Source organism: Microplitis demolitor, chromosome 1 (assembly GCF_026212275.2).
Source record: "Microplitis demolitor isolate Queensland-Clemson2020A chromosome 1, iyMicDemo2.1a, whole genome shotgun sequence".
Taxonomy (NCBI): Eukaryota; Metazoa; Arthropoda; class Insecta; order Hymenoptera; family Braconidae; genus Microplitis; species Microplitis demolitor.
The window spans coordinates 13,268,313-13,284,400 of record NC_068545.1 but is presented as its reverse complement, the minus strand read 5'-3'; the positions used below and the strand labels follow the sequence as shown (position 1 = coordinate 13,284,400).

At 29.6% G+C, this 16,088-nt stretch overlaps 1 protein-coding gene across 1 annotated transcript in view; it reads left to right on the top strand.

Moving 5' to 3' along the window:
* LOC103580233 (cell adhesion molecule Dscam2) overlaps positions 1–16,088 on the top strand; it is a 459,597-nt gene that overhangs the window by 391,522 nt on the left and 51,987 nt on the right. Inside the window, exons 17-23 of the mRNA XM_014439749.1 lie at positions 1,254–1,432; positions 1,500–1,808; positions 1,878–1,995; positions 9,216–9,667; positions 9,767–10,342; positions 10,413–10,706; positions 10,863–11,074. Of these exons, the coding sequence (XP_014295235.1) occupies positions 1,254–1,432; positions 1,500–1,808; positions 1,878–1,995; positions 9,216–9,667; positions 9,767–10,342; positions 10,413–10,706; positions 10,863–11,074 (2,140 nt within the window). The remainder of the gene's footprint in view (positions 1–1,253; positions 1,433–1,499; positions 1,809–1,877; positions 1,996–9,215; positions 9,668–9,766; positions 10,343–10,412; positions 10,707–10,862; positions 11,075–16,088) is intronic.

Sequence of the window (16,088 nt, the reverse complement as noted above, 5' to 3'; positions counted from 1 at the left end):
CCTGATTGCCGAGTTTGGCTGAGCTAGGCGTTAGACCACAAGGGATGATTCCACGCAGCAGGTGACCGTAAATCGGTCATGTGCGCATAATTAGGTAGGGGTCATCGGAGGTTGGGGCCTAAGACGACTAGATAAAAGAGACGATTCAAGTGCAGGCGAAGAATTGAATTCAATCGACACTCAAGTTCAAGTGTTCGGCTAGATAGTCACGCTGAAGTCAATCTATTGATTCCATAAAATTATTAAATTCGTCCTAGTGATAATTTTGATACCAGTGGTTTACGAAAACCAAAATTCGTTAAGTTCTTTTTGTGAAGTGATTTGCCACAGTGTCAAGCACCAAGTCCATCAACAGCCCAGGAACTGGAAAGGAAGTCACACTAGGATTCGCCATGCAGCGACGCCCGATTCCTGCAGTACGTCCTACTCAATAAAATCCAGATAAGATTTATAATAAATTTATTACTATTTATCTCTCTTCAACGCGATCTAGCGTAAATAATTATTAGATTTTATTTTTCCCGTGTTCATTAAGCTTGGTGCGTTAAATAAATTTATAGCATTGTCGCTGAACACTTATTTATTTCTAAAGGAATTAAATTAATAAGCAAAGGGAAATTTTGTATATATTGGGAATTTGGTTAAATAAAATTTGTATATAATAATTAAATTAAGCCTAAAATTACTTTCATCACCAGTGTCTTTAGAATAAGTTAAATTTCAGCCGCGTGTCCGGTCAAGACGAGTCGACCCATCCCTGAGATCTATTTCCCGCGTTCAGAACCAGCAATATAATAATTAAAATTCATATTTATAATTAATAATTAATTATTTAATCGGGAAATTTTGTAACTGTGGTTCGTGGCTACTGGACACGAAGTAGCCAAGGTCACCGTTATAAGGTATCTAGGATAGATTATTATGCTTAAAACTTAATGTCATCGATATCTCTCGAACAAACCAATTGATTTTATAGTTTAACACAGCAATCGATTTGTTTTATCGAGTTCTCGACCTGAGATGATTTCGAAATTGATCCATTAAGTCTTCTTGAAGATATTAACAAAAAAATTGTTTTTCCCATTTCTTTTATCAACGATGCGTCTTTAACGAATTAACTGGTTAAGACAGCTCTTGCAACAATTGATGCGTTTTATTAAATCTTAGCTAAATCGATTTTTGATTTAATTGGTTCATACATAACCATATCAGTATTCTTTCCTGGTTTAATAAAAGTTCATATTATTTTACAGTGGAGGAAATCCATCATATAATTTTACGTCAGTCCTCGGTGATGGTGAAGACGGAGCCGTTGAATTACGCTTAACTGCATTACGACCTTATACAAGATATTCTATTGTTATTCAAGCTTATAATCAAGTAGGGTCAGGACCTTTATCTGAACCATTACCTACACAAACCTTAGAAGACGGTATGTTTATTATGATTGATTTATTTTCAGCAAAACACAATTGATTACAAGAATTTAATATTTTCAGTACCTAGTAAACCACCTGAGGACATTCGCTGTGCTTCCCTCACATCACAATCTTTACAAATATCTTGGAAATCACCTCCAGCTGCCTTTATAAATGGCAATATTCAAGGATATAAAGTTAATTATGAGCCAGTATTATCAGACTCATGGATTGGTATCGATGAAATGGAAATTCGGAAGACTGGAAGTATGACTATGACGTTAGCAGGACTCAGAAAGTATACAAACTACAGTATACAAGTATTAGCATATACCAGAGTTGGTGAAGGTATTCCATCAAGAATTATGTACTGTCGTACAAAGGAAGATGGTAAATAAAAAAAAACTTCATTCTAATTGATCAACATAACTATAATTAAAATAAAAATTATTATTATAGTACCAGGAAGTCCAGCGGATATAAAAGTTGTTGTGAGTTCACCACAAGCACTATTTATATCTTGGCTTCCACCTCTAGAGCCGAATGGTGATATTACTAAATATAATCTTTACTCAAGGTAATCATTTAATAATTAAATAAAGGAAGAAAATTAATGATGTAAGAATTGATTTGATGAATATGATTTGTACAGCAAACTAAGTGTTAATTAGACGCTTGTAAACTTGTAATTTCAAATAGGATAAATGTCCACAACTTTCTAACAAGCGAGCGTACATTTTCAACGATGATTTGCTTGTATAGATGATCAACAACATCCGCGAAGTTAGCGATTAGTCTATAAAATAAGTCGTGCACTAGGTTTCAATATTGTGGATTTTCTTAAAGTAATATTATTATTCCTCACAGCCACACCACTTTTTCTGCTATATCTAGTATATGGTTGAGCCAAGAACCGGATTTTTTAATTTTTTTTTTTTTGTAGTCTTAAATCATCCACATTGCTCTTAATATTTCTAGTCTATAAACTTTCCATCGGATTTTAGGAAGAGTTCATAATAATGTAGAATTTTACAACGAGTTTCATGGCGCAATTTTTTGAAAATTTTACCACACAATTTTAATATTAATGTGGTGTCTTTAGAAAATATCATCCGTTCAAAACTTCATATGGGGCATTCCACGCCAAATCGGGCGGTTTTAATAATTTTAATTTTTTATTTCCGTCATTTTTAATATTTTTCAGTACTCATCAAAAAAATCATCCTCCTTAATTTTGAGATTTTTTTGATCATTGGTTAAAAAGATATTGAATTTTTTAAAAAACCGCTCTTATCATAGTTTTTTGCTTATAACTTTTTGAAAAATAATTTAAATAAAGAAACTCAATGAATAAAAAAGTTTCGTTTTTCCATGTACTTTTAGACAAAAACTACGAATAATTTTTTGTGAAAATTTTTCCGCGTTATTTTCGAGTTTAAAAACTTTAAAGTTGTTTTCTGAGAATCATGCATATTTTGATTTTCCTGAAAATTTCTCACAACAAACTACTATCTATTTCACAACTTTTTAGGCGGTTCCGGTCGTGGCCTCTCTGACTACTATTTTTTTTTTTATTTATGAAAATTAAATAATTTTTTTTTTTCTTATTAAAAATCATTAATTGCTATTTTTGTCATTATATACTATTTTTTACATCGTTCTGCAGTATTTTTTTAGAATTATACGCAATCAAAGGATTTTTCAAATAGCTCATTAAATTTTCTTACTTTTTTTTACTAAATTTTTTTTACTAAAAAATATGTTTTTAAGAGTAAACAAATTATATATTTCATGAATTAAACATCCAAAAAAACACGTTTTAGTGAGTAAATAGTGTTCACAATTACTAATGAACCGTATTGAAATTTTAAGTAATTATTCTTGCGATACATACCATAATCAAGTTTGAAAATGTCCTTTCGTAAAAAGCATAATGTTTATCCTTTGAAACTAACAAATAATTATTTACAATTTTTATATTCAAATACATTCATTAATTTGTTTCATCCACTTTCTTATAAAAGTAAAGTACGACTTTTTTTCCAAAAATAAGGAAGGAATTCAATTTTTCAGTGCAGGTAAAGTCAAAAATTAACTATACGAATTAAATACTTGAACTGAATTCGAATCGATATCTGTAATAATGTCAGACAACCGACATTCTTTGCGGTTAGCCCCGATGATATAAGATGGTATGACTCGTAGCATCTATTGCATTTAAGTGCACATTAGACCCTATGCACTGACTCTCTTATTGTGTTCTAGAGCTGATATGATTTTAGGATTGATCGGTTTAGTCGTTTCGAAGATTGTTGAAAAAATCTATTTTATACCCTTTCTTTCTCTAATGATATCCCCCAAATGAACCGATTAAGATGGCTCTTATGGCCATCGACGCATTAGATTGCGTACCGAAGTTGATTAGATTTATGATGTGTTTTATAGAGTCGTTTTCGAGAAATTTAAACAAAATAATGTTTTTTGTTGCAATTCTTAATTATATATGATATCATTAATGCTTTTTTCATAGCAAAAAGTTGAAGTAGCAGATCTGTAATCAGACTAAAATGTGTTTTTTTCAGTATCGTTTTAGTATGAGAACCAAATTCTTGTTAGGGAATCATGCAATCACTTCTCTTTTTCATCACCTCTTATGTCTATACACTCATGCCATAAATTAAAAGAACAGAAAAATTTTAGAATTTTTTTAGTGATGTTTACAAGGTTGTAGCTGCGTAAAAAATAATCATATCGAGATTTAAAAAACAGCATTTTCCAGCTTGACATCTCTAGTTTTCACGCATTTTGATTAGTTTTTTTAAGAGCTATGACTATTAGGCAAACAAGAGAAATACTGCGAGACAAAAATTTTCGAAATTATTTTCCTTTAATTGTGTAATCATCAACAATATGGAAAAAAAATCATTTTTTTTCGACTTTTCTTCCGTTTTTGCGTTGGTTAGTCAGCAAATGTGAGAAAACGTGAAAAATAAAGAGTATCCAAAAAATGTCAACAAACAAAAAATAAAGGAAAAGAAAATTGAAAATTGTTTGTTTTTCAACATTTTTTGGATTTTTTTTGTCTTCTTTTTTCCTCACAGTTATTGAGTAATCAACGCAAAATTGGAAGAAAAGTCGAAAAAATGATTTTTTCATTTTGATGATGACTACACAATTAAAAGAACAAAACTTGTTCCTTCATTTGTTTAGCAAAACTTCGATCGATCGATCTCGAAAAACGGTTCGATAGATCAATAAAAAAATTTACAGGGTTATTGGAGGTACATTAAACTAAAGAAATACCTGGGACATTGGTCGTTTCATCGATATTTGCTGAGTAGAAGTGAATTTAGTAAAAACCCAAAAAAGGGCATTTTTTGTATATAGTTCTAATAGATGTTAAAAATAAAAAAAAATTTCCAAAAAATGATGAAAGCATCTTGTAGGGACTTTATTCAAGTTTTTTACGCCACTCTCAAATTTACTATGCGATCAATGGTACCTGGGATATCGATGATCAAACCCAAAAGGATCATTTTTCGTTTTAAGGTTGACATTTCAGCGACAATTTGTCGTACGAATCTCCAAAAAATGCATATTAAAGCTGAATAAATTTGCTTAACGACCTATGCATTGGTTAAGCTGAGAAAAATTTTTCACAGCCCGTTGACTCTCTTTAAGAAATAAATAGTTTCGAAAATTTTTGTCTCTCGGTATTTCTTATGTTCACTCAATAGCCGTAGCTCTAAAAAAAATTTAGTCAAAACTAGAGATGTCAAGTTATGAAATACTTTTTTTTTTTTTAACTCTCGATACGATTATTTTTCACGCAATTACAGCCTTGCAAAAATCTTTAAAATATTTCTAAAATTTTTCTGTTCGTCTACTTTATTGCTTAAGTGTATAAATCCACAAATTCAAGTGCATAGTTGGATATCTGAGAGGTATATATGGGCCATTCCATATCAATTCAACGGCATTGCGACGGTGACCCCCTTCGATTTTTTTCGATTTTTTAGTATGTTTTCATACACGTAAAAAGAAGTCGACAGCTAAATTTTTAGCTCTTTATATCCAACTATTCCAGAGGGTTTCATGCGTTTTGATCCCCGGACAAAATATCCCCGACTGAATATCTCCAGACAAAATATCCCCAGACATAAAAATATCCAGAGTTATCGATTTTGCTGAAAAAGTGTATATCTTTGATTATAACTATGATAATCTTACTTTATAGGGGGTCATTTTTTTTCATTTTGTACGCTCTTCCTGAAAAAAATGAAAAAAAAATTTTTTAATGCTTTTTCGGTCATTTTTAGTCAATAAATTAATTTTTTGTTCAATGGGACACTTGATTTCTTTAAAAAAAAAAAAAAACAAAAAAAATTCACTACATTCTATGTTAAAAAAATTTTTTTTTGAGTCATAACCCAAGGTGGGCTTATAATAACTTCTAGTAAAATAAATTAAGAAATAATTTTTTTTCTGTAATTTTGATTTATTTTTCTTCGAAGATACGTAATTTCTAAAATGATCCCAAAATATTACGTCAAAGTAATATGACATAAACACTATCGATAATATCGTAGTGGATTATAGAATAATAAATCCAAATTATCCGATGAAATGGTTGATGTCCCCGGAAAAAATTTTTTTCATGACATTTTATGCTGAAAATGGCCTGAAAAATTCCATCAAAATTCATAAAGTTTTATAAAATTTGATGCTGAAAATGGTCTAATAAAATTTGGTGGAAGTTAAAAAAATTTCGTAAAATTTCATAAAATTCTACAGTTACCATTAATTTTTCGAAAAAATCATTAGATCACGAATAAACATTGCAATCAGATCTTACACATTGATGTAATGAATAAAAGAATTACTGAAACAGACTAATTATATTTTTTATTGAATAAAAAACCCTGGCGACTGCTGGGCTCGAACCTATATTTTAATAACGTAATTTTATAAGATTTTACGAAATTTTATATAATTTTAGAGGAACTGTTAAAATGATCAATTCGCACTTTGACCGCCCCGTTAATACCAACCTTGGTTTTTTATGTTGGTATCTACTGCTTTATCTTTATTATTATTAGTATCATATATATTTTTATATATACTATAGTTATTCTTTGGATCTGATATATACTCATATTAAGAAAACCTAAAAACTTACTTTCATTTCTATCAGTAAATAAATCAGAAATCCTTATTGTTTAAATTAATCTAATTGTTTAATTCAAAATTATCCCACTCCAACTCACAAATTATCAGGAACTAATAATTTCATAATGAGGTATATAACGTACCAAGTCACAGATGCCATGGAGACGTATGCACATTTTTATTTTTTCAGGAATTGACATAATTATATTTTATAAGTATAACAGAGACAAAAAAAAATGTTTTCAAAAATCAAGTTTTTTCAACATTTTGCTTTTTTCAGACTTAAAATAAGTTTTTTTTTTAAGTATGTTAAAATTTTTATTCAACTAACGAAAAAAATTTTACTAAGTTCGAACGTTTTTAATCATTCTAATACTTTAAAGTCACAATCACATTAGTTCTGGACACTAAATTTTTTTTGTTTTTATTATACTTATAAAACATAATTACGTCATTTTCCGAAAAATAAAAATTTTTATGTGACCTTATGGCTTATCAGCGGTATATTTTTCAGGTATACGCCCTTATAGTATGTGTAACGCGATATAATAACGCGAGAAAGAATATTTTCATGAAATTTTAGAAAATTGTTCTATTGAAATTTCATAAAATTTTAAAAAATTATATAAAATTTTATAAGAATTTATAAAATTTTAAAAAATTTCATGAACTCATATTGGAAAACATAAGATAATTTTCATAATATTTTATGAATTTTGATAAAATTTCATAAAGTTTTATAAAATTTTGTAGGAGACTAAATTTCGAAATATTCATAAAGTTTTACATAATTGTGATCAAGATTCCAAAAAGTAATTGGTATGAACTTTCATGAATTTTTTTCAAATCTACCAAAATATAATAAAGTATTATAAAGTTTTGTAAAATTTTATAAAATAATATAAAATATCATACGAATTTCACATATTTATAACCAAGATCCGAAGGAGAATTGGTAAATATTTTTTTTTAATTTCCAAAATGTTTGGAAATTATATTAAATTCCATGAAATTATGCAATTTTATCAAACTATGAAATTGTAAAAATATTTATAGAAATTAATCAATAACCAAGAGATAAATTTCATAAAATTTTACATAATTTAATGAAATTTTGTAACATTTCGTGTTAAGCCAATACTTCAGTTATGTGAAATTTCACGAAGTCTTATAGAATTTTATAATATTTCATAAAAGTTGATATAATTTCATGAAATTTTATGAAAATATACAAAATTTCATACCACTAAGTCCTTGGAACCTTTATAACAATTATGTAAAATTTTATGAATTTTTATAAAACTTTTTGAAGTTTTACAAAAATTTATGAAATTCTGCAAAACTTCACGAGATTTTTCAAAAACAAAGTTTTGGCCTGTTACGAAATTTCGATAAATTTTATAAAATTTTATGGAACTATCTCATGGTTTTCGATAAAATTTCTTAAGTTTTTTTTAAATTTTATAAGCTTTTATAAAATTTTGTAAAACTCTGTAAAATTTCATAAAAATTTATAAAATTTCAAACCAATAACTCCTTAAGATCTTAATAACAATTGTGAAAATTTTATAAATTTTTATACAATTATATATAATTTTATAAAATTGTATATGATTGTATAAATTTTATGAAACTTTGTTAAATTTCAAAGAATTTCACCAAATTGCATTAGTATAATATCATGAAATTTCATAAAATTTTTGGAATTTCATCAAATTCTATAAAACTCCACGAAATTTCATGGAAAAATTGTTCCTCAGGTCTTTAAATTTTAATTTGAAGAGTTACATTAAATTGCGGAAAACTACTCAACTCCAACATTTCCATGTGAATTATTATATTTTACACAGAAAATACTTGAAAAGGAGTAATGTCCTGTATTTTGAGACTATTTTAAGAAACGACGTGATCTTAGAAGAAAAATAAATTAAAATTTCAGAAAAAAAGTGTTTTCTAATTTATTCCACTTGAAGTTATGTAAAGCCTATCTTGGGTTATGGCTCAAAAATTTAGTTTTTTTACATAGAATTTTGTGATTTTTTTTGAATAAAATCAAAAGTGTCACATGGAATGAAAATTCGAATTGAATATTGGCCTGAAATTTTCAGCATAGTCATGACTTCACTAATATAAACTACTGCTGCCAGGAGAAAGCAAAAATTTAGAAACAAAAACCCGAATTTCAATCATTTTTGCTATTTTCAAAATTTTTGATCGACCTCTTATAAATTTTTCATCGAACTGATTTTAGGAGAGGCTTCTTAAAACATCTTCATTCAACTAATTTTCGTAAGAGACTCAAAAAAAAAAAAAAAGTAGTCGGTTTTTTTGGGTCACCCTATGATATATACCATACATACAAACGTACAGACTGAAGCCTAGTGAAAGTATTCAACAACAGTTGCTTAGAGCACGAAACGTAATCAACTGTTAAAAATGGTCTTTTGTAGATCGTACAGAAACTAAAAACTCCCTATTTGTTAACCAATTTAAAATTTTCAGTCGGAAGTTAAGAATAAATAAAATAATATTTAAATATCGTACTGGCAAAAATAAAGTTAACTCCACTTATACATTTTTAATTATTTCGGATTTTGTATTGATTTCTTTTTTTAATATATTTATTAGAATTATGGATGGTCGTGAAGAATTAAATCATGGAAAAAGAGTGTTGCCTGCAACGAATACATTTTTTGAAGTAACAGGTCTACAACAAAGAGTTGAATATCAATTTTGGGTCACAGCGAGTACTCGTATAGGAGAAGGGCAAAGCTCCACAGTTGCTGCGGCTATGCCAAAAAATCATGTCATTGCAAAAATAACTTCATTTGGGAGCCATATCGTAAGACCATGGCATGGTTCAGTAACAATGGCTTGTCATGCAGTCGGTGATCCTTCTCGACAATGGTTTAAAAGCCTTGTAGACGAAATACATACTGATTCTACAAAAAGTATACAGATTTTACCGTCTGGAGAGCTTATCTTGTCTAATATTCAAGTTCAAGACGCCGGAAATTATACTTGTCAAGTTGAAAATGCACTAGGAAGTGATCGACTTCATTACAGCCTGACCGTACAAGGTGTGAATTTTCTTTTTTTTTTTTTTTATTATTTATAAGAAGTAAAACTTGTATTATGTTAATAATTTGTATATTTTTACTATTTTGAATCTTGATTAGTTCCACCAAGTGCACCTGTTTTATATGTAACAAGTTCAACTTCAAGCAGTGTTCTCCTTCATTGGAAGCCTGGATATAATGGTGGTTCACCATTAACTGGATATACTCTTCACTATCGCACGACTCATGGAAATCTTGATGAATTACAATTATCTCGACGAGCAGCTAATCATGAACTAAAAGGACTTCTCTGTGGCAATATGTACCATCTTTATCTTACGTCTCATAATAAAATTGGCAGCAGTCAACCATCTCCAGTTCTTTCAGTTCGAACACAAGGTCAAGCACCTGGTATTCCACCAGCCGCGGCCTTTTTGGCACCAAATTCAACTTCTCTTTCACTCCGTCTTCATACATGGCCTGATAATAGCTGTCCAATTACTCATTTTGTTATTCAGTATCGCCCAGTCAATGAATTTCATTGGACATTAGTTTCTAACAATATCCAAATGCAACGGAGATTTATAGTTACTAATTTATCACCAAGTACTGTTTATCAATTGAAAGTTGAAGCTTTTAATATTGCTGGAAGTAACCAAGCCGAATTTAACTTTGTAACATTTACCAAAGACGGAGGTAAGACATTTATTATATTTATTTATATGCTTATGTAATACACAAAAACTGACAAAACTAAAATTTACAGAAGCGCCGCCACCAGAACTTTCTGAAAGAGGTATCACGTCATCTCTGCCATTTTACATTGATGTTAGGGTAATGTTGCCAATAATTGTCGCGGCTTTTGCATTACTGGCAGTTTGTATAGTAGTTGGTGTGAAATGGAAAACGAAACAGTTGAGAGATCGGCAACAGCGGCCGATGAAAGAGAGTCAAGAAAATCAGCAAAACGCAGAAACTCAGAGAGAACGGTATTATGCAACAATCCACAAGGTTGCTCTTCAACAGGCTACTAATACCGGGGGAACTGATAAGATTCCAGGTGAACCTTTAGTATGTTATATTACAAGAGAGTTATTTATCCATAACATAAAGAAAATAATATTATTACTGGTTTCACTAGAATATGTGGAATTTATAATGACGAATTAATGATGACGTGATTTGAAAGGTAGGCAATGCCTCTGATGGGTTACAGAGACAGCGGAGGACATCTCGCCGTACGCTACGTTCCAGCTTTCGGAAGGGGTCGGGGGAAGCCTGGCAGGACTGGGTGGTTTGGGAGGTCTGGGCGCCGCAACGGAAGTATCAGGAGCCAGTCTTCATCCCAACAATACACTTCTTCACAGCTTTATGTATCACGAGCATGCGATGACGGAAGGTTGCGCGAGTCCGCCACCACCAGCAACGGTGAAAATTTTTGTTATTTAACCAAAAGCCTTCCAATAGAAATTTATCATTTTTGTCAGATTTTAATCCTTTTCCTATAATAACTTTTAAACTATATAAAAATCTATCTATAACGTTTTTCCTAATGGTAGATTTTTTTAAGAATTTTGTCGTAATCTATCATAATTAGTTGAGTAGGTTTCAGAATTACCATTCGTTTCGAAATTCATGTATATATATATATATATATTAGGTTGGGTCAAAAAAATTGACAATTTTTTTTTTTACAGATGCGATCGAAAAATGAGTTGCTAGACACCTTAAAAAAATTCTCACCAAATATGAGCTCTTAATTTTAATAGCAAGATCCTCCGCATCGCAGTTTTCTATTTTTTTCTCAGTCCAATAAAAAAAAATTCATTTCTCATCATTAATTGATTGTACAAAAAAATGTATGAGGAAAATTTTATAGGAAATTGAATACTCTACAAAAAAGGTATCTTATATTTTTTCCGTAAACCTCACCGTTCCAATGATATTGACGATTAAAGTTTAATCATTTTAAGACAAATTTCATTATTGTTTATCAATTTTATAACTCGACAATAACTGACTATTATAAAATGCGCAATACAAATTTCTGTAGAAAATTAACTGCTCTATAAAAATGGTTTCTTATGTTTTGACGATTAAATTAAGCCTTCAAAAGATATTCATCATCAAACTTTAATGTGTACTGATTTTAAGACTTTTTGATAAGATATTTAAAAAAAATTTCTATGTAATTTATAAGTTTTGAGAAAATTTATACGAATATTAGTTTTTATCAGCTGAGAAACTTCGAAATATTTATCAAGTTTTCTTTCTTGTGTAAGTATCTTAGTTTACATTTAAAAAAATAAATTGTGCATTATTTATCGCTTAATTAAATATTTGTCGGTAAAAAAATCAAAGTTTTGATTATAAATATATTATGATATATTTCGGTTTTGGAGAAAAAAAATGTCCAATTAATTATAAAAAAGTATTTTATTTCAATCTTGAACTGAGTTATTAATTTTCATCAATTTTTTATTATAAGTAGGGTAATTTTTTCGATGCTCTTTAGCAACTTGCAAGAAGATATGAAATACAAAACAAAAATTCTCTATAAAAAAAATTTTTTCTAGGACAATATCTTGCTATAGTGGAAAAATTTTTAAAGACAATATCGAAAAAAAACAACATAATCGTGATTTCTAATAATTAAAAATAAAATGTTTAGAATTATTGAAAAAAAATTTTCAAAAGTTTTGAAAATAAAAGATAAATAATACTTATATTAGTGACAAAAAATGAAATTTGTATGAAATTCATGAATTGAATTAAAATTTTCCTGTATCTCATCAAAAACTCTTACAATCAGTACACATTAAAGTTTGATAATGAATATCTTTTGAAGGCTTAATTTAATCGTCAAATTTATTGTCGAGTTATAAAGTTCATAAACAATAATGACATTTGTCTTAATATGATTAAACTTTAATCGTCAATGTCATTGGAACGGTGAGGTTTACGGAAAAAATATAAGATACCTTTGTTGTAGAGTATTCAATTTCCTACAAAATTCTCCTCAAACATTTTTTTGTACAATCAATTAATGATGAGGTATGAATTTTTTTCTATTGGACTGAGAAAAAAATAGAAAACTGCAATGCGGAGGATCTTCCTATTAAAATTAAGAACTCATATTTGGTGAGAATTATTTTAAGGTGTCAAACAAGTTCAAAAGTTTCGTTTAGATAAAAAAAGACGCCTATGAAAATTAAAGCTCTTAATATTAACATTAAGAGTTCCCGCATTGCACTTTTCTATTTTCCATAAGAATAACATGGAAAAATTTTTTTGGGTATTCTGATTTTTGTAAGTAGCTAACAATGCGTCATAGGAATAATTGGCAGGTACAATTTTGTAGGTAATTGAATGCTCTACAAAAAAAGTTTCTTATCATTTTTTGATAAATCGATTTGTTCAAAAGTTATTTGAGGTTGAAGTCGAATTCATATAAAATTTTGATATCTTTTTACTTCTCCGGCAAAACTATCAGACCTATTACAAATTATCATGGGACATTTTTTTAGACAATTTTATCCCCTAGAAGTTATTCCAACAAAGTTTTTTCGAATTCCGCATTGTTTTCTAGTTATTTTTATTATAATATCAAGCTCATAAAAAAAAATAGTTTTCTGATCGACTTTAAGAGCTTGACATTAAAATAAAAATAACTAGAAAACAATGCGGAATCCGAAAAAACTTTGTTGGAATAACTTCTAGGGAATAAAATTGTTTACAAAAAAAGTCCCATGATAATTTGTAATAGGTCTGATAGTTTTGCCGGAGAAGTAAAAAGATTATGACAGAGAGATTATTCTTGCCAAGTCTGGTCGCACCTAATATTATAGTCGAATAATAGGGCGCCACTGGAAGATGGACTCGGCCTTCCAGAACCGGATGTTGTATGATTTTATTTTAATTAAATTAGATTAATTTACTACTCAGGGTCGTTTGTAATATTTTGTGAAAGAGGAGAGGAATCGTAGAATAGGCTGAAATAATGTTAATCCAAATTAAATTAAATTAAGCACCTTGCTTTATTTTATCAACCTTATGACAATAATTATTTCTTATGACAAACTAAGATACTTATGACAAACTAATGTGTCCCCTGGACATTACTTATGACAAACTAAATTTCCTTATGACAAACTAATAATTTTCTCGTCTCCCGGACGGTTACTTATGACAAACTAAATTTTCTTATGACAAACTAAATTTTCCTTATGACAAACTAACAATTATCTCGTCTCCCGGACGGTTACTTATGGCAAACTAAATTGCGTTCCCTGGAGTTTTCGTATGGCAAACTAATATGCGTCCCCTGGACGTTTTCCACACCCACACACCCACGTTAAAATATCTCTCGTCCCCTGGACGGTAAACCTTATTCTTGTCCCCTGGACATTAACCTTAATTAAATTTAATAACTCGTCCCCTGGACGGTAAACCTTAATATGTATTAATTTATAAATCATCCCCTGGATGTATAATTATTTAAAAGAAACTTAACCTGCCCACCGGACCTAAATCACAGACACAGTTAACTTTACTTAGAACTTCTGACTCTATCTTGAACTCTATTTTATTTCATGACGTCACTTTCTTTTACTTAATTAATAGACTCTATATTTCCAATATAAAAGTTTCACTAATAAAATTTCCAATATAAAATTTTCACCATTATTTAATTCTTATTAATTTCCACTGACTTATTTAATTCACTTTATATTTATTAATTAATTAATTTTGGTTTTAATTTTTAACTCAATTTACTCACAAAATAATCCGTTCTTAAATTTTACTCGACACAATTTTACCGTAAATTTTCTAGCGTCTTACTTCTGGTTTTCCGAATTTATAATTTTAATTAGAATTATTTTAAAATTATTTTTTGACTAAATTTACGACTAGAATTACGTTTAGAAATTGACTAGAAAATTCGGCCAGTGATTAGGCGTCGCAAGGCCTGAAATTACGATTTTATAACACGGACAATTTTGTCTAACGCGACCAACAGGCCTATTATAATTTTATAATTGATATTGAATTTAATTAAATTTATTTATCGGACAATTTACGCAGAAATTTATTTTATTCCGGCCAAGATGCCTCGAATAAAATAATTTTAGAGTGCAGACAAAATGGCGAGTATGCGGCAAAGATTTGACGGAAATTCCGAGAACACGAGACGCGTGGTTGAACCGGCCGACGGGCCTTGAGCTACCAATCTAATTTCACGAAACCAGCAGAAAGATATTAAGTAATTTATTTATAATTAATTCGGCCCTCTAATAATTAAATTAGAGGCCTTAATGAATTATAAATTTTACCTTGAGGAAAACTCCAGTAGCCAAAGATAAGTCGTAGCTGGTACTCGATCGTTCGGCTTCTCTTCAAAATAACTAGGTTTTTTTCCTTTTGCTTCGACGCTCGAAATTTCACCCGTACTCTCTCGCTTAACAATGAATTCCAGCAAATGATAACCTTTCAATGATCAGTACGCATTAGTATTTTATTAAATTATTAATTATTGTAATCATCGGCCCAAAGGCCTGATGATTAATTAGACAGTTCGATTTTATTTAATCAATCGCCTCGTTCCACGTGAAGCGGACGTAGACTTATATATTTACCTTGGTTATCCTTTTTGCGTCCTGCCACTGTCGTCGTCTGGACAACTCTGTCTATTTCCCGTTCCACAGTCTCTTATATCATTTCACTTCAGTTCACTTCCCCGGAAACCTATTCCCACTTTCTTAAACTAAGGAAATGACGAACGGACGGGCCTTAGTGATCCATGCGACACCCGGTGACTAGTCGCATCACTAACTCGCAACTTACGAGGTCGTTGGCCGGTTATTGGCGGAAACGAAATTCAAATTCAAATTAATTAATTATTTATGTTCATTAAATTTACCCTGTCACAAGATCTCAAAATTTAATGTGAATTCGACTTCAACCTCAAATAACTTTGGAACAAATAGATTTACCAAAAAATGATAAGAAACTTTTTTTGTAGAGCATTCAATTACCTACAAAATTATGCCTGCCAATTATTCCTATGAAGCATTTTTAGCTACGTATAAAAATCAGAACACACAAAAAAAATTTTTTCCATGTTATTCTTATGGAAAATAGAAAAGTGCAATGCGGGACCTCTTAATTTTAATATTAAGAGCTCTAATTTTCACAGGCGTCTTTTTTTATCTAAACGAAACTTTTGAACCTGTTTGCGAAAAAAAAAAAATTTATTATTTTTTGAATCACCCTAATATATATATATATATATATATATATATACATATATATATATATAAGGGCGCTTCATTTCGAAACATTTTTCTTTAAGTGCATGTGGAAATAATCATAGTTCAACACAAAAAAAAAGTTTTCGCACAAGAAAAAATATTTTATGTCGATTACAGATCTAGATCATTGA